This window comes from Rhamphochromis longiceps, linkage group LG19 (assembly GCF_057381845.1).
Source record: "Rhamphochromis longiceps isolate RC_006_pf linkage group LG19, R_longiceps_female_GT1.1, whole genome shotgun sequence".
NCBI classification, from domain to species: Eukaryota; Metazoa; Chordata; class Actinopteri; order Cichliformes; family Cichlidae; genus Rhamphochromis; species Rhamphochromis longiceps.
The window spans coordinates 1,217,902-1,245,002 of record NC_140575.1 but is presented as its reverse complement, the minus strand read 5'-3'; the positions used below and the strand labels follow the sequence as shown (position 1 = coordinate 1,245,002).

Genomic DNA, 27,101 nt, shown 5'->3' with positions numbered 1-27,101 from the left:
AGGTGAGAGATCAGGCTTATCTTAAAGCTCGGGCTACAGTAAAGATTAGGCTCAGGTTGTAGGTTTAGGTTAGGCTTCGTTAAGCTTGGTCTGGGCTTGTTTCCAGCGTGATTGAGAGCGTGCTCTCTGAACAGACTGCAGCATGTGTGGAGAGGAGCTGCTCCACATAGAAATCTGCATATTCTCCTCTTTGAGGAAATAATTAACTGTGCATATTTGACCTCTTACTCTACGTTCTCTGGGCAGTCGGGGTTAATTATGATTGTTTGATCATTACCTTTGTCTCCCAGCTGTGCAGCATTTTCTCACACATACAAAACACCCCTGCCCTCTCTCCCCCTCTCTCATTCTCCCTCCCGATGAGTTCCTGTGTTTATCAAGCCATTAGCTGTTGGTTTACTGTGTTAATAAGTGTTAATGTGCCATAATGAGAACAAAGCACCGCAGATTACTGGAAGCACTGTTGGCCCGCCTCCCGTCTCCTGTCAAGAGGCTGCGCAGTGGAGAAGGAGGAGGAAGAGGAGGAGAAAGAGCAGCATGACTCGGGTTACCACCTTAAGTCTGCTGCTCAGAAATATGAGAAGATGAAGACCTGGTCTGAGCTTCTTCTTCACTACACGTGTCTTTTAGCGTGGCAGCATGCTGCACATTCATGCTGCACGGTACACAGCGTAATAAGTGTCAACATTTCCACACTCAGATCTCTGCAGGATTACTTTCCTTAAAGCAGTAACAGTGGTACAGTGCTGACGCAGTTCTAAGGTCGTAGCAGCTTCCAGTTTGCATTCAGGAGACAGACACTATCTCTGCTTTCAAGATTAGGCTTCAAACGTTTAGCTAAAGCATATAGTTAGGGCTGGACCAGGTGACCCTGAATCCTCCCTTAGTGATGCTGCAATAGACGTAGCTGCTGGGGGACTCCCATGATGCACTGGGTGTTTGTTTTTGTTACACCACCCTGCATTTAATCATCAGTTATATTAACCTCTGGCTCTCTTCCACAGTGTGTTTTCATATTGTCTTCCTCCAACCAGCCGCCCCTCCCTGAGCTCTGCTGGAGGTTTCTTCCTGTTAAAACGAGTTTTTCTTCCCCGTTGTCACCAAAGTGCTGCTCATAGGGATCATCTGATTGTTGGGTTTTTTCTGTTTTCTTTATTTTATTGTCAGGTCTTCACCTGTATGTGCTGTGTAAATGAAAGTAAAGCCCCTCTGGTGGAAGTCTGCTGGTCCTGCTCCATCATGGGAGGGTTAGAGGTGCAAATGTGGCCAACAAAAGGTCCAGGTAGCAACAGACGTGCACCTTGGGAGAAATACACGTCGTGCTACAACTCGTACTGAAAATCCACGGACCATATCGGCCATGTCGAATTTCACAGCTTGCTTCTCATTTTCCATAAAATTCAGTCGCAGATTTAGGAATTGAATGGCTGACCATGTGATGAACCTGGCTGTGCTGCTGTGGGACATTTAAGACCCTTTAAGTTCATAAAGGTTTCAGTTGTCGGTGTGTTTGTGTTGCTGCTGGCGGCTTGCTGTTCGTGAGCAGCGGTGCAGAGACAGTGATGCATCACGGCTCGGTGAGCATCTCTGCGTGTCCACCAGGTGTCGCTTTCCTTGGGTTGATGGGTTGATGGGTTAGAGAGGCCACGCAGTGAGTAGCTGCAGCATTTCTAAGCCTCAGCACTTCAGATGTTCCCACCACTGAATCCTGTCTGTGACGGACAGTTACACACTCTACTCTCATGTCTCTTATCTTGTATTTAGGGCAGAGAAATGGAAAAATGTCAGAAATGATCTCTGATACGTTAACTCCAAGTCACAGCTACAGATGTTTTACACATGTGTTTTTTATCGTGTCTGTCTTTACGGACAATAACCTGCTGCTGCTGAAGAGGGCCGAGCTGCCTTCCTCCTGACAGAGCTGCAGCACACGAGTCAGCTGTCGTCGCAGTTCTAGCGCTCCCATCCCAGCCATCGACTTATTGCATTCAAGTTCTCATTTGTTGCTGTTGAGCATCCAAATCTCACACATGCTCATTCTTACAGGTAAATGTAGGCAGGCCGAAATTCCCCTTCACTGCGGGTGATCTCTGAGAGATTCACCGAGCATCCCTGTGAGGTTTGTGCTCCTCAGCTGGAGGTAAGACAGCCTCTGACAGGCCGTGTGATGCATGTGTAAGCGTGTCACATTGATCTTGTGTGCGAGTGTGACTGCGTGTTCGGCTGTGATTCATACGGAGGCAGAGGAAGTGTATGTCCTCTCAGTCATCACCTGACACAGATATAGATCCCGTGTGTGCGTGAATCAGCGTTACAGAGCACACTTAGTCACGCGAGCTGCTCGGAGAGCTGCGCGCCTCGCGACACGAGCACAGGTAGTCGTGCTGAAAACGTCTCGTGGAAGATTTAATCCGTCGTAATGAGCCTCGGGCAGAAGGGGGCGTTTACACCGACCTCCCTGTGTGCTGTGCAGTCACATCTCCGTGCTGTTTAAACCCCCGAACAGGCCACTGATGAAGCTCACGGGTGAGAGTTGGGCTAGTTTGTATTTAACCACACGCTAAACAAACACCATTTCAGAAACTACAGGAAGTTCTCTTTCAGTTCAACTACCTTATCTGAAGATTGACTTTTGTTATACCCAAAGTGCGAGATGCAAGCCTGAGCCCGTCACCGGTGACAGGGTCGTCTGCACGGATATTTCCTGTGAGAGTCAGACTACTTCAAACGCTTGTTTCAGGATACTTCCTCTGCTCGTGGTTCTGGTGATGGTAGCGGGTAGATATACCTCAGCTGTTCCATCTTTATGTCTGCACAGGGCAGCCAATCAGAGTTGGTGGCTTCAAAGGGAGAGGAGTCAAAACTCTTCCTCCTCAGATGGAAAACCAGGTGCTGCAAAGCACACAAAAGGAATTTACATTTCAGGAAAGTGCTAGGTGTGACAAGGAGCAGACACAGACTTTCAAAGTAAAACAGGAAACAACACAGAGATGCGGGGTTGACAAGGGGACACAGCAGACAGGGGAGACCGAGCAACTATGCAACACAGAGACATAAACCATAAGACAGAGAACTCTAGAAATTATAAATAATATCAAAACCAAAGTTCAATAACTCTGGGTCGAGGACCCGGGTACCCTAACAGGAGGTCGTTTTAATTCCTCACTGCAGGACTGCAGGGCAGATAATATTGCAAGTAGCCATCGTCCCCTACAGTCTAAACGGGTGCAATGGCACGCATCCTTGTAAAAAGCTGCAGTGATGAGGGCTGGCTGAGTGAGGAAGGTGAGCAGATGTGATGTGTGTCGCGAGGATCAACTGTTGGGCTTTCAGGAGCGCGTCGATCAAAGAAAGAGCAAATGTGCCGCAGCATCGCAGCGCCTCATCTTCAGCAGCTGAAATCCCACCTTGGGGAGACTCATCTCTCCCAGTGTGAGGATTAAGGCCAGATTTGGAGAATAATACATCGCGTACAATGTGCTTATGTAAGCTGTCAGCATGTGAGTGCAGGCTCGTTCAGGCTCCATCCACCAGGACGTGATCAAGGCGAAATCTGAGCGAACAAGTTCAACACGTTGTCATCGCTAACCAACACCAAATGTTGTAACTGAACATCAGGGTCAGGTTGCAGCAGCTGATGGTGAATCCACAGTTGTGTGTAAAGTCTTCCATCTTCCTACTGAGCTGTGCCGCAGCTGTCAAACATTAGAAAGCTCTCAAAGCTCTTCTTGCTGTTGCTAAATTTTCACCCTCCAACTGAAAACCCCCGATTTCTGCATCTTTCAGTTTAAAGCTCTGCCTTCAAACAAATACAAAAATGAGAAGAGTTGTATTAAACTGCATTAAATTAGAATCCCAGGCAAACTGTGCAGCGCTCTCTGAGCGCCCAGACACAGTAGCTGCGTCCCAAAACGTCGGCTGCATCCTTCAAAGGTCGCATTTGAAGGCCGATTACGTCACAGCGATGAAGGCTGTCCCAGTTCCTCGACTCCTTCAAATGCGTCCTTCATCTCCCCGAATTTGAAGGATGGATCGGGTGTGTCCTTCGCGGCCCACCATATCCCAGAATTCATAGCGCGGCCCAGCCAAACTCCAGTTTCCAACAATGGCGGCCGCTACTAAGTTTTAATATTACTCTCATGATTCTTTCTGGGTCACAAAATAAACTTTTAGCATATTTTCAGGCGAGAAAGTAGCTGTGTAAACATCAAATATCTGCTCGGTTTATCAAGATATCGCATATTTGCAAAAGTGCTCCGATGTTTTCGGAGACGTCTGTTACCCACCAGCTCGATAGCTAGCCGGGAGCTCGAGGATCACTGGAGCCGCCGAGAACACCGAACTCCCGGCACTTCATCGTTTTCAGACCCCCGCTGTCTGTCGCTACTCAGGTCAAACATGATATATAAGTCACTCGGATAACTTAAAAATGTTATTGTTGGGCTTTTTTCAGTGTTTGATTTGTTCCTGAGTAAATCGGTTTGGCTGAGATTTATGTTGTTAGATTAGATAAAACTTTATTAAGAATGAACCCGACGGAGTTACGGCACGGTGGGGGTCAGCCATGTCTCCGTGAAGCACAGAGTGCTGCAGTCCCTCATGTTCTGAAGACGAAGCAACTACAGAAACTGTTCAGAGAATGCAGACAGGTGTAGAGACTCCAGCAGGCCCACCATGGTTGGATTAAAGGGGACCAACTGTGTCCTTATATTTCTGTCCTGCTGTTACAATGGTGGACGCTCAGACACTCAGGTCAGAATATGTTCAGTTATGTTCGGTTTCAGACCGAGGCGGTGTTCGCACTTTTGATCCCGTCTGTACTGTGTTACAGTTTTCACCAAAAACATGTCCCCAACACACACGTCGAGCAGGAGCAACAACGACACCAAGTACGAATACAGAAGCGCATGTTGTCGATCATTACCTCGTAGTATTAGCATGTATGTATGAGCAGGCCATCCATCGTACACGAAGCATTCAAAGCTGAAACATCCATTTAGTGAGTAATGACTAAAATGATCTATTGACTGATCACAAATAAAAACATCGATCCATCAGTTTTCTGACCAGGTCGTCAGGGTCATGGGGGTGGAGCCTGTCACAGCTGTCTGATCCATCTCAGCACTCACACTCATACCTGCGGTCAGTCTGGATTTGCCCACGAGTTTAACCCCGTGTGGGCGGTGGGAGGAGCCTGGAGTGAATAACAAACAAACTTCCTGGCGTTCAGGTTCAACTCACATGATTGGATCTGCGTTGGAATGAATGGACACGTCTATATATGTGTCCACTGGTCTGTCTGTGTGTCCACTGGTCTGTCTGTGTGTCCACTGGTCTGTCTGTGTGTCTACTGGTCTGTCTGTGTGTCCACTGGTCTGTCTGTGTGTCCCCTGGTTTGTCTGTGTGTCCACTGGTCTGTCTGTGTGTCCCCTGGTCTGTCTGTGTGTCCACTGGTCTGTCTGTGTGTCCCCTGGTCTGTCTGTGTGTCCACTCGTCTGTCTGTGTGTCCCCTGGTCTGTCTGTGTGTCCACTCGTCTGTCTGTGTGTCCCCTGGTCTGTCTGTGTGTCCACTCGTCTGTCTGTGTGTCCACTGGTCTGTCTGTGTGTCCTCTGGTCTGTCTGTGTGTCCACTGGTCTGTCTGTGTGTCCACTCGTCTGTCTGTGTGTCCCCTGGTCTGTCTGTGTGTCCCCTGGTCTGTCTGTGTGTCCACTGGTCTGTATGTCCACTGGTCTGTCTGTGTGTCCACTGGTCTGTCTGTGTGTCCACTCGTCTGTCTGTGTGTCTACTGGTCTGTCTGTGTGTCCACTGGTCTGTCTGTGTGTCCCCTGGTCTGTCTGTGTGTCCACTCGTCTGTCTGTGTGTCCTCTGGTCTGTCTGTGTGTCCTCTGGTCTGTCTGTGTGTCCACTCGTCTGTCTGTGTGTCCTCTGGTCTGTCTGTGTGTCCACTGGTCTGTCTGTGTGTCCACTCGTCTGTCTGTGTGTCCCCTGGTCTGTCTGTGTGTCCCCTGGTCTGTCTGTGTGTCCACTGGTCTGTATGTCCACTGGTCTGTCTGTGTGTCCACTGGTCTGTCTGTGTGTCCACTCGTCTGTCTGTGTGTCTACTGGTCTGTCTGTGTGTCCACTGGTCTGTCTGTGTGTCCCCTGGTCTGTCTGTGTGTCCACTCGTCTGTCTGTGTGTCCTCTGGTCTGTCTGTGTGTCCACTCGTCTGTCTGTGTGTCCCCTGGTCTGTCTGTGTGTCCCCTGGTCTGTCTGTGTGTCCACTCGTCTGTCTGTGTGTCCACTGGTCTGTCTGTGTGTCCACTCGTCTGTCTGTGTGTCCTCTGGTCTGTCTGTGTGTCCACTGGTCTGTCTGTGTGTCCACTCGTCTGTCTGTGTGTCCCCTGGTCTGTCTGTGTGTCCACTGGTCTGTCTGTGTGTCCCCTGGTCTGTCTGTGTGTCCACTCGTCTGTCTGTGTGTCCTCTGGTCTGTCTGTGTGTCCCCTGGTCTGTCTGTGTGTCCCCTGGTCTGTCTGTGTGTCCACTCGTCTGTCTGTGTGTCCCCTGGTCTGTCTGTGTGTCCCCTGGTCTGTCTGTGTGTCCACTCGTCTGTCTGTGTGTCCACTGGTCTGTCTGTGTGTCCACTCGTCTGTCTGTGTGTCCTCTGGTCTGTCTGTGTGTCCACTGGTCTGTCTGTGTGTCCACTCGTCTGTCTGTGTGTCCCCTGGTCTGTCTGTGTGTCCCCTGGTCTGTCTGTGTGTCCACTGGTCTGTATGTCCACTGGTCTGTCTGTGTGTCCACTGGTCTGTCTGTGTGTCCACTCGTCTGTCTGTGTGTCTACTGGTCTGTCTGTGTGTCCACTGGTCTGTCTGTGTGTCCCCTGGTCTGTCTGTGTGTCCACTCGTCTGTCTGTGTGTCCACTGGTCTGTCTGTGTGTCCTCTGGTCTGTCTGTGTGTCCACTCGTCTGTCTGTGTGTCCTCTGGTCTGTCTGTGTGTCCTCTGGTCTGTCTGTGTGTCCACTCGTCTGTCTGTGTGTCCCCTGCTTTGCTCCCTGACATGATAACATGTGAAAATGAACATTTTCTCCCTGCCTGCTCCTCCTCCATTTGTGCTGTCGGTATCTCGCCCGTCTCTCTCTCTGTCAGAGAAGATGAATGCTCGTCACTCCTCCCCCTCCTTCCCTCTCCCTGAGCGGCGATGTGAGTTGGATGGATGTGTGGCTGTGCCTGGTGGTGCTGCGGCACAGGAGCAGCAGGCGGACTGATTATTACAGCGCAGCACGCTGATGATGTGAGATGCGTGTGGGGTGGATATCAGGGCCAGCAGGCAGAGCATCCCCACGCTGAGTGGGATGTTTCCAAAAGGAAACCAGAGAAAACAGCCTGTTCTTCCTCATGCCAGATTATTGGTGGAGCTCGGAGTGTGATGTCAGATGGGATGTTAGTTTACATCACAGGAAGCGAAGGCCCCGCTCAAAGGAGACCAGGGAAGAGCTCTTATCTTCACATTCAGCCCAGTAGCTGCAACTTTACTCAGTTTGTTTGGAAGAAGGTACAGTCTCATCCTACAGGACAGCTACAGCCTCTTCAGATAAGAAACCCCCCTCTCTACTAGGACCTCTAAAACATGTGAGAAAGAGCCTTGTTAAGGACCTCCTTTCCACCAGGTCATCCTCACAGTGTCTCAAACATTGTCAGAGACTCCTCGGTGCTCTTGGCTTTGTCCTTTGGGTGTGCCCTCTTGGTAAGCTTCCTCTGGGGCTCTGGAACCTTCTCTATTCTCCTCTCACTCTTTTTCTTTTCCTTTGAAATCTCCCCAGCAAACCTCTCAAACGCAAGATCGTAATTTCTTTCCAGGAAATGTCACAAAGTCGTTAACGTTTGCCAGAAACATCTAAATGTTCTGATAGGTATTCAGTATTTCCAGTAACCCGGGCCTGAGGCTGCATGTTTAACAAAAGCTGGAAATGTCTGAAGGACTGCTAGAACCCTCATGAGAACACTTTCTGCTGTAGGACGTTAAGAGCGGCGGCCCAACGAGCTTTTAAACTCTCAAAGAACTTTTTACTCAAGGACTCCCCGATAACGCTGACCTCTCTCAGCTCCCAGGAAGCTCTGGAGGTGGCCATGAAATATTTTCAAGAACCTCCAAAAAACTGCTTTTTAATTCAATTCAGTTTTATTTATACAGCACCAAATGAGCCCTAATGAGCAGCACTTTGGCGACAGTGTGAAGGAAAAACTCCCTTTAACAGGAAGAAACCTGGCTCAGGGAGGGGCGGGGCCATCTGCCTCCTGTTGGGGGTGACGGAGGAAGACGGGACAAAGACACGCTGTGGAAGAGAGCCAGTCATTAATAATAGCTTTTTCTGGACGTTTGGCGTTTCCCAAAGAACCGCGTTGTCTTTCCAGTGACTCGTGGACCCGACTCGCACCTGAGCAGTCGCAGCGCCCTGGTGGTCGTTAGGGCACATGGTGACTTTCTACATATTAAACTGTGATGGCTCAGGCAGCCAATAACATGTGGTCGCACAACAGTGAATTATGTTTCGCTTCCACTCTCCCGTCTGCTTGTGTCTCATTAAATATGCAGAAACAGCCTCGTGCTGCCAGCCAATTGGAAGTCTGGTGTTATTTTTAACCGTCCCACGCACCTTTCTTTGAGAAATCCTCCACTTGCATAACAGATGGGGGTGAAGCCTGAGATGAGAGAGGGAAAAAAGTCGACTTTCAGAGTGAACCTGTGCCCAGAGACACATTTAGATGTGGGACAGGAAGTGTTTTATCTAGCTGCATGTCTATTTCCTCCATTTCTCCTGATATAAATAAATGAAAACTGGATGAAATAGCTGCGGAGCCTCACGTCACGCTGCGTGTAGACCCAAGGAGTCAGACCAGGTCCCAGATCGTTCAGCTGCGAGTGCATGTGGTTCAGAGTCTGCGGTTAGCTTGCTGAACCAGGGCAGCAGACTGTGTGGTTATTTCACTGTCTGTAGGAAGAACAGGACAGCTGAATGTCTGTGGTTAGCTCCACGACTGTAGAGGAGCGCTGTAGCAACAGCAGCACAGCCTGTGTGCACTGTCGTAACGATGTTGGTGGTTAGCATCCATGAACTAAGTATTTGTCATATAATAACACGAACAGTGTGAAGACTGATCGGGTCCTTACATATCCATATAAACCAGGTCAGAGGTCACAGCTAAACTGTGCACAAGCTGTCATCTACACACATAATTAACATGCACAACATCTGCTGTATGAACTGACACATGCATGCACACACTCACACAGAGCTACACACAACACGAGGCTGCAGAGAGCAGCTCTGCTCTGCTGGAGGATGACTCACTGTGTGTCACACACACACACACACACACACACACACACACACACACACACACACACACACACACACACACACACACACACACACACAGCGGGTAAATCAGGGCGAGCTCCTGCTGCCCTCAAAGACTTGCTGCTCTACTGTACAGGCCTGAGGCTGACTGTGTGCGAGCTTGCTTTACTCGTGTTGTGGGGACTTGAAGCGGTTTACAGCAGTCCAATCCTGGAATCGGATGACGTCAGCAAACGATACCAGGGGCTGGTTTTTCTCTGTGGTGCCAAATGTTCAAAGCTGTGCGATGAAGAGCTAAATGAGAATAATACAGTGTTTTGACTTTGGCCTTGACCTTGACCAAGCAGACTTGGTAATGTCCCGCGTTACTCTACATGCGCAAACATGATGTTGACAATAGTGGCGTCTTTAATGCACAAAAATCTGAACTGACCTCAAAAATTCTGCATGAAGAAGAAGAAGAGCGTGGAGTGCTGTGCAGTCTGACGAGGGCTGATTTTATCCGCTCAGAAATGTAGGCTTGTTAGGAAGCTCCACAGTAAGTCTGCAGGCAATGAATGGAAGTCAATGTACTGTTCTCCTACTGTGTGTGTGTGTGTGTGTGTGTGTGTGTGTGTGTGTGTGTGTGTGTGTGTGTGTGTGTGTGTGTGCGCAGCCTTCAACTTTCCCCTGTATGGATAGAAAGATTAGAGTGTTAAAGGGGAGGACACAGATCCCTGATTCTCCCTGCAGGGGGCCTGCGTGGTTTAACAGTCCCACAGCTGACCCACAGCTGACCCCACAGCTGACCCACAGCTGACCCACAGCTGACCCACAGTCCTGCAGTAATGGCAATAACATGCATAATGTAGATGCTCTCATACGCAGCTAACACGTGTCTGAACATAGAGATCACTGTGACATGTGCACTGGCTGTAAGCTTTGTATTGGTACTCGACCGTCCACAGTAATGTGAGGCTGGGACTGGGCGATGTATCGAGTTTTTAAATATATCGATATATTTTTATACGAGATGTGACAATATTGTTTATATCGATATAGTCTATGTTACGTTATAACTATACTTGTGGAGCTGCAAGTTTGCTTCTCTTTTGTCCACTTTTGTGTCTACGCTGCGTTACTCCACCTCGCCTCTCCTTCAATGAACACAACCATTAGCGGTTTTTGATACGGGCGACACGGGCGGTTTGCGAGGTGCGCCTGCTGCTGGCGGCACAGGGAGGAGAGGGCGTGGATACTCGTATCCGTAATGTCCTTCCACCTGTCAAGTTACCAACACTGACATAAATAGAAACTCATCAGTGTCCAATAGATTTCACAGGTAGGACAATAAGAAAGACAAAGAAAGGAGAGGAAGAGCGAGGAGAAGGAAACCAGAGAAGCCGACAGTAGCAGCATGTGTTTCTTCATCCATCAGCATCAGAGGAACAGCTGGGTCTCAGCAATGACCAGAGGGCCTGATGCTCATTTCCACCTGTTCGAGTCTCCGCGGGCAAAACACCCAACCACAAAAGACTGATCTGTGTCTCGTAGCTCTTTATGGAGATAAAATAGTGACTCTATAGTTCTACAAAGGAACACTGCAGTAGAAACAGATCCAGACCTCCAGGCAGTACCTGCAGCTTGTACTAGTAATCATGCTCCACATTGTCTTTTTCCTATGTGGTTACAGCAGACCTACACATGCAGTTGTGCTAAAAGATCGTAAGAGGGTGGCTGTCAGTTCAATGTGTAGACCAAGGTTTTTCAGATTAACAGTATAATGCAGGGAAAGATCGACACACGGAGGCCGTGGAGCGAAAACACCTGTACAGGTTCACAAAGTCCATGCAAGGACGTGCACTGATGCAAACGAACAAAGCTGAACGAGTCATGGTAAATGGACTGGTTCTTATGTAGCGCTACTCTTCTGAGCACTCAAAGCGCTTTACACAACTTGTGCATTCACCCATTCGAAGTGCTGTCTAAGGAACATTCACACACATTCACACTCCAACGGATGCATCGGAGAGCAATTTGGGGTTAGTATCTTGCCCAAGGATATTTGGCATGCAGACTGGGGGAAGCCAGGAATCGAACCACCAACCTTCCGATCAGTAGATGACCTGCTCTACCGCCTGAGCTGCAGCCACCCCATGAGTGTGTGAGTGTGTGTGCCAAGTGTAGTGTCATGACAACCAAATATGTAACTTGATCACAGGAAGCTTTGCTGAGATGTATTTATATGATGTGCAGAACAGACGCAGCTAAAACAGGGCGATGCACACAGGCTGCTTATTGCCAATTAAAACTGGAAATACCCACAGTGTGCGCGTTCACGCGTGTCAGCGGAGTAAATGTAGGCACGAGTGTTGTTTGGTCTTAGGGGCAACCCAAATTAAAAATGGTGTTTCAGGGAGCAGGGCCACACAGCAGCTGAGCTCGTCGGGGCTCCGACAGTTTTCATTATTTTTGCTGTTTTGTTGTTTTTGGCTTTAAACCGACTGCTTTGTCCAGGCTCACCGACCAGTCACAGCTCTACTCTAAGCCACATTCAGACACAGAGACCAGTGCTCTGACTGAGTAGGCTGCATTATCAGTTTAACTTATATTACAGTTGGACCTTCTTTGTTCTGCTGACTGTAGGTTGGTCCAAGAGTGTCAGCGTAGGTATGCTTTATAGCACAGGCCTCTAGAACATCACTCTGTAAAACAGACTCTTACTGTTTTACTAAAGACGTTGGCCAGTAATCACTGAGGACAGAACATTGTGCCTGATGCCTGTTTTTGGAGCCGTAGGTGAAGATTGGTGAGGGTAAAGAAGCTGGACGCGCTCCCTCCAGTCTCATGTGAAAGAGACAAGGACGGCCTTTTATCAGCTGAGGAGCGCAGCTAAAACCACAACAACGTTTTATCCCCGGACACTGCAGAGGTTCCTGTCCATGCATGTGTGTCTCCACACACTGATTATTGTAACGCTCTTCTTTCTGCTTTACCAAAGAAAGTTCTAGAGCTTTACAGATGGTACTGAATGCAGCTGCACTGGATGGAAACTCTTCACTGGTTTCCTTGTGAGGTTAGACATGAAGGTCCTGTTGCTCAGCTACAAGGCTTTAAATGGTTTCATATCTCTCTTTTGCACCTCTATGTTCCTTCCCGTGCTCTCCGATCTCAGGACACTGGCCTTGTAAAGGTTCCTAAAGCCAGAAGAAAAACTGTTGGGAGCTGTTTCCTCTTCTTTGCCTGCCTGGCCTGCAGCAGGCCTGCTGTGTGGAGCTTTTCAAAGCCAATTCTGTTTTTCCTGGTTCTTATGGTTGTTTGAACTGGGTTGTTTTTGTTGATCTTTTTTATCTTCAAACAGCACGGTGTTTGAAAGAGCTTTATAAATACAGTCGTTATTATTATTAAACATTAATGACCTTTGTCTTGTTTTCTAGACACATTTGTGATGAGCTGTAGTTGTACCTGCTGAGCCCACTGACAGACAGCTCTATCTGTAAACTCTATACTTCAGACCTGTGGTGTACAGATGAGTAGGAACATAAAACTTTGTTGTCACTGAGCCGGCTGCAGTCAGACTTTATTCATGGAAATAAACGTACTTACACCTGTTGTGTTGTGTCTGTGTGTGTGCACCTGTGATGCTGTTGTGGTCCTGTAGGTGTCCTGCATCATGCTGCTGTCTTTTCAGACGAAGCCTGACTGCAGTGCATGCTGGGACAGAATGGGTCCATCGGGGTTTGCAGTGTTTTGTGTCTGTGTTTGATGACATCAGCAGGAAAACATTCGCAGAGGCTGGATAATGGGAAGAAAATGAAAATCTAAAAATAGAATAGAGAGGACAACCAGATTATCCACACCTCCTCGCCCCCTCACTGTACTGATCGCTGCGTTCACCTTCACCTCGCTCTGCTGCCCTTTCCTCTCGCTGCTTCTCCTCGTTCATCATTTCTTCCTCTTTGTTTATCGTTGTCTTCTTCCCTCCTTTCTTTGCCCCGTCAGTGCTTTAGCTTTCTCCTCTCCCTGTTTCCTCTCACGTCTTTCTGGGCTGCAACTGTTATTTTTCACCTTTAGTTTCTGTCCCTGCTGAGCCAACGATATTGAAGGCTGAAGGTTCAGGCTTGTTTTAATGGCACATGTTTCACGCAGTGGGAGTGCATTTTGCACTGGAGCTCAGTTAGAGATGTTCAAGCCCTCTTTGATGACTCTCAGTGTTTTCATACTGTGCACATCCACCCACAAGTCAGAGTACTGTATCTCACAGATGCAGCAGGTCAGGCAAAAATAGAAGTGAAGTGTAAAAATAAAAAACATCAAGTGCTACTTACAAGATGCCTCCCAGCTGCTGACACAGAAACTCTGCATATCTGCAGCACACTCCTCGATAACAGTGCACCACAATTGTACCTGCAAGGCTTGCAACTGGCTCCACACTGGGGCGGTGGTCCAGTCTGCAGGCTGCACCACTCAATTAAAAATCCATTTCCTTCTGACCTTTTTCTCTGACGCTCATTTATAATTTCACAACTTTAATTAGCCGAGCAGCACGTCATCACCCGAGGTCTGACCTGGACTCCACGTGGCTGCTGTCTCACACTTCTGAAACCTACACAGGGACTACTGGGAATATGAAAACTCTAATGGGGAACAACTTCAGCGATACAGCCATCCAACCAGCTGAGCTCATAACATGTAACATGTAATAATAACATGTAATCTTTGGTGAGCCTCCCACTTCTTTCAGTCTCTGTGAAAGCTGGAGTCTAATCCTTGATTAGTGTTTATTCTACGAAACACACCTGAAGACAGGTTGGTATACACGTACAGGACAATGTAGGCTTTTTATTGTGTTCACCCAGCACAACAAAGTCCTCTCGTACACGGGTGAGGAGGCGATACGGCATCATCAAATCTCTAAATTCATTCGTTACTTGAATTCTGAAGGGTCTGAGTGGAAACTCATATGCTGCTTTATTTAAAAGGAATAATAAGTTATTGATTATATATATTTAGTGATTTAGTTTGGAACCCAATATAGCCAATTACACTTTTTAAACTTTATATTTAAGCTTGTATCAGACATTTATGCAATATAATGAAATAAATGGAGAATAAACACAAAGAATGTTAAATGCTTAAACTCAAAGAGAATTTGAATAGTTTTAGCACAGCTTCTCTCCTGTGAAATGCAACTTTTTAAATTTTGATTCACGATTAAATATCATTCACTTTTATTCTATATTAATCACATTTCATTTTGCATGAAACAGACTCGAGACAAAGGTAAAATATACACACGTAACATGTTTATTGAACATCTTGAACATTCATGTTAACAAAACTCTGTAAACATGTCTCCTCTCTCGGTCACTCTGGAGGCTTCAAGTCCTTGAAACGAGGAACCAAAGCTGTGTAAAGGTTCTCAGCGATATTAACAGGTCTGCAGTTTGTTGCAATCCACTTGGTGTCAGTCAATATGTCCGAGGTCGACTTACTGCGTCCCCGATGCTCCGTGACTGGTTTGTCGCAAGCTGGGTGATGCGTTAGCCAAAGTGCTAGCAGCATCCCGACACGTCAGTGTGATATTTTAAGCTGGAAGTGCTTCGGTGAAAAGAAAATTCCTTCTTGCACAATGTGATTGGTTCAGCTGCCCGTCACTGCCAGATCAGATGCCCATTTGCGCATGTACAAAGGTAACTACTTGGACAAACTGCCCGAAATGCGCTGACAGAGACATTTCAGGGATTTTGAGTCATTCTGCACTCCACATGCGTTAATAGCGTTAAAATTTTTTATTGCGTTAATCGTGATAACGGCTTAACCTGCGTTGACGCGTTAATTTTGACAGCACTCATTTAAAGATATTATTAATTAACAAAGACCAAAAGAAATGTACAAATGAATCTGTATACAGACATACCTGATGCTCCATTTCATTCCTAACAGTTCCTGTAATAAAGTAATCATTAAGGGAAACAAAGGGATTGGATGGGTGTAGCAAACAGAAGACGAGTCAAAGGCCTGTCTGCTAAAAAGGTGAAGAGTGAAGTATATAGATCCAAACTGAAGCTTGACATGTTTAAGATTATGACCCGTGAAATAAAGTTTTATAGGTTGCTGTGTGTCTTTGTCCAACCCGTTCTCACTCCCAAAGCGTAACATTTTACACTAGGTGACAAATTGTCACCATATTACGTTTTCGGCTACCCACCACGTTCCTAAATGACGACCTCGGAAAAAGAGGAAATATGAGAACCGTCTGGACTGAACCTACACATGTTCGCTCTTTTTCTTCAAATCGCTTAGAAACACGCTATTTAACATCATTAAAGTCCTGGTTACGGTCAGGAATAAGGTTATGGTCAGGGCTAGGGATAAGGTTAGGTTTAGGGCTGGAATACAGGGCTGGAACGTCTACTACCGCGGGAGCGTCATTGCACTGGATTCCAGCAATAACCCGCCGCGTACCATAAGAAGGCCGAAGGTCTCCTTTCGCGTTCCTCAGGAACGCCGCCGGACGTGACAAAACGTCGACATGTTACGCCTCGGGAGTGAGAACGCTCTGCTTTGTCTCATCTTCCTCCCCTCCAACATGAAACCAGCCCTCTCTGAGCCCCTTTTCCATTAGTACCTACTCGGATCAGCTCAGCATGGTTTTCAGGGTTTTCCAATAGGTCACAGTACCTGGTACCAGGTGCGTCTCTAGTTCCTGCTCGGCCAGGACGTCGTCAGCCTGCATGCCACGATTGGCTGGTTAATGTGGGGGCGCTCGTGGCTCAAGAGTTGGGCGTTTGCCTTGTAACTGGAAGGTTGCCGGTTCGAGCCCCCGCTTGGACAGTCTCGGTCTTTGTGTCCTTGGCCAAGACACTTCACCTGTTGCCACGATTAGTCAACTATCAAAATTTAATAGTCGACGCGTCATTTGAAGCTTTGTAAGATCCAGAAAGACGCAGGACAAAGTAGTAGGATTTAAGAGTGTAATAACGGACTGAAACAGAAGATGGCAGCACTGCATGTACAAGGATGCCAGCTGCCGTTAAACCTCGAAGAAGAAGAAGAAGCTGTGTCCAGGAACCGCATCCTCCTGTGCTCGCATTTGTAGGCCAATTACGTTACAGCGACACAATGAACACTGTCCAAATTCGAAGACTCCGACAAATGCAGCCTACTTTTCCCCAGATTTGAAGGATGGGTCGGGTGTGTCCTTCGTGGCCCAACTTATCCCAGAATGCATAGCCCAGCCCAGCCAATTCCAGTTTCCAACAATGGCGGCAGCTAGTTAGTTTTAATGTTACTCTTATTATTCTTTCTGGGTCACAAAATAAACGTTTAACATATTTTCAGGCGAGAATGTAGCTGTGTAAACCTCAAATATCTGCTCAGTTTATCAGGACACCACATATTTTCAAAAGCGCTCCGACGTTTTCGGAGACGTCTGTTACCCACTAGCTCGATAGCTAGCCGGGGTTCAAGGCTCACTAGAGCCGTGAGAACACCGGACTCCCGGCAAATCGTTTTCAAACCCACCGCCGTCTTTCGCTACTCAGGTTAAACATGATATATGAGTCACTTAGATAACTTGAAATGTTATTGTTTGGCTTTTTTCAGTGTTTTATTTGTTCCTGAGTAAATCGGTTTGGTTGAGATTAAAGTTATAGTTTTTACACAGCTGAATAAACGTCAAGCAGACAGCTGATTATCAGAAGTGTGAGATGCTCCAGAATTTACTCCGGTGTCCTGTTAGATTTTAGATAGCAAGGAGTTTATTAAACTTCACCGAAACAATCTGCAAATTTCATTAGAGTTTAATAAACTATCATCTTGTCTTTATTTTTAGTTAGCACAGACCTTAAACACTTAAAGCTGTAAGCTAATGATAGTTATATAAGAGCAGATTCTGCTGGTGCAATAAGCTGTACGTTTTACGTCCAATGGATGATGATCTGATTAGTCGACTAATCGCAAAAATAATCGGTGACTAGTCGACTATCAAAATAGTCTCTAATGTAAATAAAAATTTATTTTGTGAAAACAAAATTTGAAACTGTGAAAAAGCACAAAGGTTTTAAAGGCTCTTTCTGTGAAGGCAAGGATGCCACAGCAATGAGGCAACTTTTACTGTGAAAGAGCCAACATTTGTTTGTAAAAGAGCAGTGAAGGATTTGAAAGCATTACTGTGAAATAGATGGAGGATTTGAAATGCCAATGAAAACCTGGATGATAACAAAGAAGCAGAGTCCTTCCTGAAGTTCCTGAGTTAGAACGAGTCACAAAGATTTGATTTTATTGCAGTGGTGAATATGTATTCCCATTTTAATGGTGCACTATTTCTCTCAAGCAAAAAGGTTCATAACTGTGAGAATTTGCTTCTTTTCTTGGTCTCACGTTGAAGTGAGTATTTTTGCAGTGATTTAAATTGTGCTAATTGTTATACATCTGTAGAATAATATAGACACACGCAGGGCTATAACCAGGCCTGCAGATCTGATATTGTGTGAAGCTTCTTCCTCTAGTCCTTAAATGGACTATTGCAGTGTGTCAGATGGCAGGGATGCAGCAGAAAGGCTTTGAACAGTCAGAGGACGGTGCTCTTTATTGCGGATCTCAGGGACTCAAATGCCACGCTGCCTCTTCTCCGTGTGGTTCCCATGACGACAGGTAGAGAACATCCTGCGGGCTGCGACGTCTGTTCGAGGCTAACAGCTCCCCGACAGCCTGTTCAGACGCACTTTTTGAGCTTTCAGTAAAACAAAGCCAGCTGCTCCTTTGTGCTCAGTAACAACACAGGAGCTTTTTTTAGTTTCAGAATAGAAAGTCAAACGATGAATGTGTGTCAGGCAGCCGATCAGAGCCGGGGCCGTGTTTTACACGACGCTTTGAAGCAGAAGAAAGTTGCTGAAAGAAAAGTTTAACCATGTTGATGAAGTGTGTTAAACTGTGGAGGATGTTGGTAAAAGAGAAAATAGCCTGCTGACAGCACAGACATCCTCACAGAGCAGCTCTGAAATAACAAAGATACTGACGTATCCTCCTTTCTCTGTAAGAAAGGAAAAGGCCTCTTCCATTTCTTCAGACCTTCTTCTTGCTTTTTATTAGTTTATAAGAGGTCAGTGGCTGAGCAGTTCACATGCAGTAATTTAGTGACAGAGACATGACAACGGCCCGGAGACTGAAACACAAACTGCATAAATATATTCACATAAATACACAGTTCATTTTTTACACTGTTGTTTTTTACTGACATTCATACACTGCAAGAAGTCATCTATAGAATCTACCCAGTAAATCTGAGGTAACAGTTTGCATTGACTTTTTTGGGGTAGATTTAGTTCAATATATTGTGTATAAAATAACTTCAATAAAAAGCTATGAAATAATTAAATTGGGTAAAATTTACCCCATATTTACGTATCTATTCAACAGCTACTTAATCATTGAAATTAGGTAAAATTATCTCGTTTGCTAGTTGGTAATACCTGATAATTAGTAATAAAATTGAATTATTATCAGTTGATAAACATTACCTATTCATATAAGGTAAAATGTACCCCCCCCAAAAAGAAAAAGACATTCAAATGGTTCCTCATCTCAATGTTTTTATTCCATAAAAACACAGAATAACGTGCAACACAACAGCTAATGCAGACAACACTTTCAAAGGCCACTCAGTCCATTTTAAAAGCCAAAAGCACAGAAACTCTACAAGTTGTTTCTGTGCATGTATGTTATCAAACATATGGATAGATAGAACAGAACACTAACACCAACATGCAATAGTTTCTGTGCTTGCTGTCAGAAGAAAAATTACAGCTCCATCAAGCTATGTCCTCTGGGAACAAGAGGGGAAAGGTGTGTGCATTGCATGAGCTTATTTTTGAGGCCGTGGACCTTGTTCAGTAGTTTGGCCCCGTCAAGCTCCAAAAAACAGTTTTTGAAAAGTGTCAGATGTGTTCTTCGGCTCCTTCGGATATTCAAGGTTGAGGGCATATATCAGTCCCATCAGCAGTACACATGCCTTTGTTCGGCTTCCACATCCCTCCATCACTTGGTTTCCCTCAATCACAACGGACACATCTGATGGATCCTCCTCAGCCATGATGTTGTGTTGAACCCAGGACCTTCTTGCTACCCACTGCAGCCCTCCATAATTACATATTTGTGAAAAAAGTCAAATAACATAGGTCATTCAAAGTGTCCAGCAGAGGTCTCATCTTGGAACCAGCAGCTCCTCCTTTGGCAGGCATAAACTGCAAAAGACCTGGTGTGTACTCATCAAGTTTCAGCATGAATGTCTCCACCAAAGAAACTGTGGTGATGCGTCTGAACTCTTCGATGAGCTAAGAAGTAAGGGGACAAAAAAATGACATTTGTTTGACATTTGTTTTTTGGTGGATAGGAATAGTTATCTCACATACTCACCTGAGCCTCAGTGAATAATGCTGGCCACCTTTCTTTTAACTCACCCACAGAGGGGCAGAGGCTGACCACTCCAAGTCTTCGGCTAGAGAACGTTTTATTCATTTTTTCTGCAATTATCTTTGCGTTGTTTTTCTTTGTTATTTCATAAATTAATTCCAGCCTCTCTTTCTCCAGTGTCTCTTGGGTTTCTCCAGTAGGATGCGGAGGGAGATAATTAACCTCTGCTTTTTTTGGCTTTTTTACATTCTTTGATGGCACTGCATCAGCTGGATGCTTCCTTTTTAAGGCATTAATTTCAATTTCTGGGTAAGAAAATTTTCGAGATCTTAGCTTGGCACGGTAATTGTGCATCTTGTTTTTTATGCGCTGCTGCCAGCCATATAAGCCGGCAAATGATCCTGGCTCCTTAAGACACACAAACTTTGAATCAGCAGATCCTTTCAGCCACTGAGAGGATCTGCTGATTGGTTGGGTAAGCAGTGTACGAAAAAATTACTTTTGCAAGGTCTTGCATTGTTGCTGATTTAACACTGGCATCCATGAAAGGTCTTCCAGTGTTGCGATATGAGTTGTTTGCCTCAGCGAGGATTTGTTGTATGTCTCGGGAAAACTCCGGTACTTGAAATGGCACTGGCCACGCAGCAGGGCGACATGAATCAGGGAGAATGATGGTGTCACTGGAACTTGACGATGCGCAGTCGGACGCCTGTGAGGGTGCATCATGATTGGCAGGGCAGATGTCCGTTTCAGTAGTACTTGCAGGATGGGTGCTCACTGAAGTCGAAGAGGTCAATGCAGATGATGATCCTGATTCACATGCTGGTTGTAAGTCAAGGGTGATTACTGGCTCTTTAAGGATCACTTTAACAGTGGCCTTGTCATACAAGTCAGCAGTCGAGATGACACTGAAAAACTGATTGTCAAAGTCTTTGTCTTGGTATAGCAGTCCAAATTCCCCGTGTATCCCCATCCACTGTATTAGGACTTCCTGTTGGAAGTGTCAACTTATGAATGCTGTGTTCTTCTAAAACGACTCTTAACTGGACTGCCATTGTTGTTTGGTTTGTGTTTCCTCAGCTGTAGAGACAGAGAAAGAAAAGAAATTGAGACAGGTTATTAATAGTTGATAAGCTTACATGCATATATTTTCTTCATTATCTTCTGCCAGAGAAATAAAAGCAGAGATTTAGTTCAGTAGAATTTGGAATAAATAATTTTTGATTGGGAGATAAGGGCAATAGAATAGAGGAGGGTTAAGTATGCATCACATGTTTCCATTTTCTTTTTCAATGTTATATGTGTTGTTCCTGTTAAATAAACATTACAATAAACAAATAAGACAGGACGCCCGCCCATATAGTTGTTGGTAAAATAATATATTTTTTCAATAATTTCAATAAGTGCACAAACATTTGATATAACAGAAATAATCAACCCATTACACTTACTCTGATGTGCAAACGAAGTGTTTAAGGGACACCATACGGCCATCTGCTGTATTGTATGCAGCCATGTTTCTTTCAGGTCAGAATGTTTAAGGATTTCTGTCTCTCCTGTGGGCTCTACTTTGAAACTCCTCAGGTGTTCACAGCCTCTAAGCAACTTCAGAGCAAACACAGGAGTTCTGTGCACAATGACTATTTGATGGATTTCTGCCAAGTCAGGTAGGCCTCCTGTTGAGCCAAACGGCAGCATCATGCCAATATTATAGTCTGTGCCTAAAAGGGTTGCTTTATTTGTCATGTTCACAAAGTCTTCCCTGGAGAACTTCCTTGCAAGGGACTCCTTAATGCTGTCTTTTAGAACATCGACTGCCACTGGAGTCTTCTGGGACACTGACAGTGCTGGCCTTTGGTGGTTGTAATCGTGGGTATGATACGCAATCATCGATTGGTGTTTTCTCACCATTGTCATGAGGATGTTTCTACACCCAGTCTGCCTCACAATCCTTTTAAAGAATCGATGTTTGGCTTCAAATCGCATAGTCCAGAAATGTACAAGTGGCCCGTAAACAGTTGTAAGCAAAGGATAGTGCTCGAGAAAGTGATGTCTTGGTCTCAGTTTCTCCTCTGGGAACACTTCTAAATATCTGTAACGGTGTTCTGAGATCTTACTTTGTATGTATCCTATTGTGTGATCTGTGTGGAGAGGAGCCATGACAAGCTCAGCAACATCTTTCAGGGTCATCAAAACCTCCCAAGCAGGCTCATCTTCTGGTACTTTGTCACCAATCATGAGTGGTATCATTCTCAACAAACACCAGTTTTCGTGTGCATTACCTCCTACACTTTTTCGCGCTGTGAAATTTGGGGCAATGGGTTGTGGACAGTTTGTTTTGTCACTCCATTTGTAAGGAAAGCAACGGATGGAACGGTTGAGCTGCTCACGAGATATGTATTTCTTCCTGATTAACACATCAAGACAGAGTGAAATTTCAACAGGTACAATCCCTTCAAGCAAATCATGCAAAGCATCTGGGGGATAACCTGATGTAGCATGAAAGTGACTGAGTCTGTCTGAGATTGGACACAGTGGTGAGCTTCTGCAGGATCAGACAGTGCTGCTTTGACATGGATGGCATAGTTGGACTTAGTCCGTAGAGGAAACAGTCCTTCTCCTACTTCATGCTCCTGGATCTGTGACCTTTCGCCAATGCAAAAGCGACAGAAATGTGAAGCTGAAAAGCTTTCAACAAACCCGCCTATTGAGTGAGCGCCAAGATTGTCAGCGACTACAGCAAGTGCAGTGCCCTTGACCACTTTGCCCAGACTTGAAACAAAAATACCATTATCTTCAAAGGACTTCAAAGCTTTGAGCAGTGGGTCCAAAACTTCTGAATAGCCAAACTGGTTGACATCATTTGCCTTGCATAAAATGGTTAAGTAAATGGAAGTCAGTGTAGATCTCAATGTGGCAGGTATGTCTGCAAACACCCAATACACAGCTGTGACTTTATGCTTCTTGCGGGATGTTCCCAGAGGGTTGCATATCTCAAAGTCATCTATATAAAGGATGAGTGAGAGTTTAAGTTCGTCTTCACATAAAAAGCTGTTTGGTCGCCCAGATCAGGTTTGCCAGAGGTGGCCCACACATGGGCCAGCTCTGGCCCCAGATGTCAGCCTGATGTGTACCTAATCAAGCCATGTAATAACATCATGTGCGGGAACACAATCGTGCAAAGGTCACATGACGAATCTCTGTTCACACAGTGAACAGCATTTTTTTAGTCTCCCAGATTACTCAAAGTGCTCTATACAACATGCCACATTTTCTCTAAACTGAGTGCTTCTTAACTACATTCATACATATTCACACTCCTGACATGCAGACTGGAGGGGCCAGGGATCGAACCACTAACCCTCTGAGGTGACCCGCTCTACCTCCTGAGCTACAGCCACCCAGTGGTAAACATGAGTGAATCCTCACTAGATTTTGGATAAAGTGTACAGTCACAAACCTTTCAAACCTGCATTTGAAACGTTGGCTACCATAGCAGTATAGCATTGCAACATGGCATTTGGGTCTTCTAACTAAAACAGGAAAATAGCAACACAAACAGTGCCATCATTGCCAGACCTGCATCTGGTTGACAGACACTCTGCCATGACACCGGTCAGTCAGAAGTGCCAGCTTGAGAGACCTGTCTGCTACGTGGGTAAACGAGCTAAAGCTCAGGATCCACCTTGTTGTAAAAACTCTGTTTCAGCCATTTTTTCTGCTCTTGGATCTGTATGATGCCATTTACAGAAATTCTTCCTGAAAGGGTCATCTGCCTGTGAGCACAGGTGGCTCTCACCTCTTCTTTGAACCTTGTGATAATGAGGCAGCCAATCAGAGGAAAGAAGTCAGTGGGGAGGAGTTACAAAGGCGTTTGTTAGACAGGGGATGCATTGAGGGGCAGCCCCTGTATAAGATAAGGACTTTTATATCTGTGAATCATGAACTGTGAAGTCCATCATACGTATGGAGCTGGGACTGAGCACAACAGCTCTCCTTCACTGTGTGCAATACTATTACACTATTTACATATAATATACTATTTGAACTCCCACCAGTAAGTACTTGTATCACCACCCTGTCCAGTGTTTTTGTATATATGTAAATACATCTTTTTTATATTGTAAATACTAGCAGATTGCTCCACTCTTTGCTTGATCTCTACTTTCCTTTAATTGCTTTGTTTTTACCTTTTAAAAATGAGACTTGACCTGGAGAGCTCTGCACAAGTGCACAATGTGCATGGACTGCTGGTCCTGTGTGCAAATGCAAATCTGTAATCTTCATGGTTAAAGTTGTACAGGAGGAAAAAACTCGATTATTCAAATACCAAAGTTTAAACCTTAAACCTTAAGTTAAACCTTAAGTTGAACTTTCAATATCTTTATTCAGAGATATTTTGTGCTGCAAAGTGGGACTAAAGTTTACCATAAACGTTGTCATGAGACAAAAGCTGCTATTGAATTAAGAGGCAGTTACATGCAGTCTGTTTCTGGCAGTTAATTGTGATAAATTGTCAGAAATTGCATCCATTGTTGTCTACATGTTATAAAAATCCCCAGTTAACTATTTGTGCTGAGCAACCTTCCTGCTCTATAGGAACCATAATACACCAGCTGCCCACTGATAAAGACTCATTCAGACTGATGCACATGTTGGCACAAGTTATGAAATAAATCGTGATGATATTCCCGTAGCATTTAAATGTTTAAAATAAATATTGAAACTTTGTGTCCATAGTTTATCCTCGGTATCATTTCTACCCTCACCTGCTGCTGCAGTATGGAAGTCGTGCTTTGACTGCGACATCACTGCACAGACATGTTGGTCCACACTCACATGAAAAGTATCATGCGTGTTGTTCAGCACATCCATGATCTACTATTCCACTAGCCTAAGACGATTCTGACACGTTGTCGTGCTACGTGGGAACACTTTGGTCATAAATGGATGGGCGTGGTCAGCAACAATATTTGTGTCTTGAGTTTCCTGTGCTTTTTGTCACTTTGTATTGTGAGTTATGTTCTCATTGTTGGTCTTTAGTTACTCCCTTGAGTCTAGTTTGTGTGTTATGTGCCTGGTATTTCCCTCTGTGTGTTACTTATCATCTCTAGGCTTTTGGTTCTTATAGAGTTCTCTGGTTTATGTCTCTGTGTTTCTTAGCTGCTCTGTCTCCACCGTGTCTAGTCCGCATCTCAGTGTTATACTTCCTGTTTTACTTTGAAGGTCTGTGTCTCATCTGAGTAAATCCTGCTTTGCTTCTCTGTCTGTCAGTTCTGATTTCCTCCAGCTGTGCTCTCCTTCTGTCTCGTTCCGACACTTCTGCCCAGAGCGGTGGATGTTTTCTCTTTTTGGGAATCCAGTAGATTTAGTTTCTGAAATACTCGGACCAGCTTGTCTGGCTCCACCAACCACACACCTCATACGCAGTCCATGAACAAGTGTGTGTAGCTGGCTTGTGCAGCAGCATATTTGGTTGCTGCAGTGCCATCATGTGGACAGAGTGATAATGACAGGAGGAGGCAGGAGGTCACATGAGCTCAGATGGATGGATCCAAACATCTCACACACACACACACATGCAGATGTGTTTTCAGAGACGACTCTTGTATATTAACCTTTTGTATTTGTGTTGTTGTTCACAGCGCCCCCTACAGTGCGAATCGTGCACTCTGGTCAGGCCTGTAATGTGGAGGAGGAGCGCTACAGTGAGAGGGTGTACACTATCAAAGAGGGAGAGACTCTAGAGCTGCAGTGTTTGGTGACTGGACACCCCCGACCACAGGTAACAACATGCTGGGTATACTGGGAACACTTTGACTTTGTGTGCCAGTCAGTGGAAGAAAACAGGTCATGAAGTGGCAAAGACTGAGTGAACAGAGTGGAGTTTACATTCACACTATTCCACTCTGCACCCGTGTTGATTCGTCGGAGCAGTCAGTAACAAAAGCCTCCCGTTATCCTCGGCCTGCTGAAGTGCCAGAGCCCCCGCTGAGTGGCGCTACTGTGGAGCCTTTGAGTTTCAGAAAAGACGGCAATCACACAGCGACGAAGAAGAAGAGCAAGAAACCCCGTGAGGCAGAGAAGAGCCACTGCTGTCTGTGAATGAAGACATTTACCAAGAGTGAAGACAAGGAGAACGGCACAAGGGGAAGAAAGGAAAAGGATCTCTAGGAGACTTTTAGTAAGCGCAGCTTTTATTCCACACAGCTTTATGTTATTGATCGTAAAGGCCTTTCAATCCATGACTTGCTGATGCTACGTCTCACAGACTCACACTACACACTGTAGCTTAGCAGTGAACAGCTATGACTCTTTCAAGGATTGACTGTCATCAGAGGAGCAGCAGTGACTGTCTCAGAGCTATGACTTCATGCTGTCTGCAGCTTTGTACAACCAGCTTCAGGAGGTCGTCACCTGGAGGAGTCCCAACACTCTGCTGAGCGCCCATTGCTTTGCTCTGCTGTAATAACCCTGAACCAGTGCAAAAGCACTGCAATAATCAGTATATTTCATTAATCCATTAATAAGAAGAGCTTCTGTCTCATTAAAGACCAACAGTAATGTTCAAAAGAGCAACAACAGAGGATTGTAAAATGAGCGGCTCGGTGGTTTTAGTACTTTCAGTGCGTACACTAACTGCCCTCTCATGGTGTTTATGTGAGATTTTATCAGAGTTTGTGAAGAAAATATTGTCTTAAATGCAAAAATAATAATAATAATAATAATGGGTTGCATTTATACAGCGCTGTACTATTCCACTATTCATTCACTCTCACATTCACACGGGTGGAGGCAGCTGCAGGTGTAGCCACAGCTGCCCACAGTTTAATGGAGATTTTTTGTTGAGTGAAACTATCGATGGTGGATGGGAGGAGCTACACGTGGGCTCACGGTAATGACTCCGCCTCTTTGCCTTTTGCGTTAGTGTGCAGACAGACTCCTTGTTAAGCTAGGGCAGCATCTGCTCTGTTGTTGTTGGTGTCTGTTGCAAACTGGAGTCTGCTTGGCTTTGATGTCGCACGCTTTTTAGTCACAAATGTTGCGCTAACGTGGTGAGCTCTGTAGAGTTTCTTCAAACGAAGCATCAAAGCAAAAGCTTTTCTTTTTGTAACCAACTCACCTGATGAGTCACTGTAGCCCTGTTACATTTATGTGTAGGAGAACAGGAGTGCTGCTGCTTGTTCTTTCCGAGTCGGGATCTTCCACTGGAACAGCCCTACAGTCGGATTTCCCACAGTCCTCTTCGCTTTGCCAACGCCTGGCGTCTTCCAGAAAAAGCAAATCTACTGTGTCTGCACTGGGAAAGGTCTTTTTTACACTAATCTGACATTGTGAAGTTGATTGCATGATGTCGGGCGATAGAATA

At 45.5% G+C, this 27,101-nt stretch overlaps 1 protein-coding gene and 1 pseudogene across 1 annotated transcript in view; one reads left to right on the top strand and one right to left on the bottom strand.

Moving 5' to 3' along the window:
• Window positions 1-27,101, top strand: part of LOC146645986 (MAM domain-containing glycosylphosphatidylinositol anchor protein 2-like) — a 143,666-nt gene that overhangs the window by 21,022 nt on the left and 95,543 nt on the right. Inside the window, exon 2 of the mRNA XM_085390784.1 lies at window positions 25,378-25,517. Within this exon, the coding sequence (XP_085246910.1) occupies window positions 25,378-25,517 (140 nt within the window). The remainder of the gene's footprint in view (window positions 1-25,377; window positions 25,518-27,101) is intronic.
• On the bottom strand, window positions 19,121-19,837 carry LOC146645987 (uncharacterized; annotated as a pseudogene).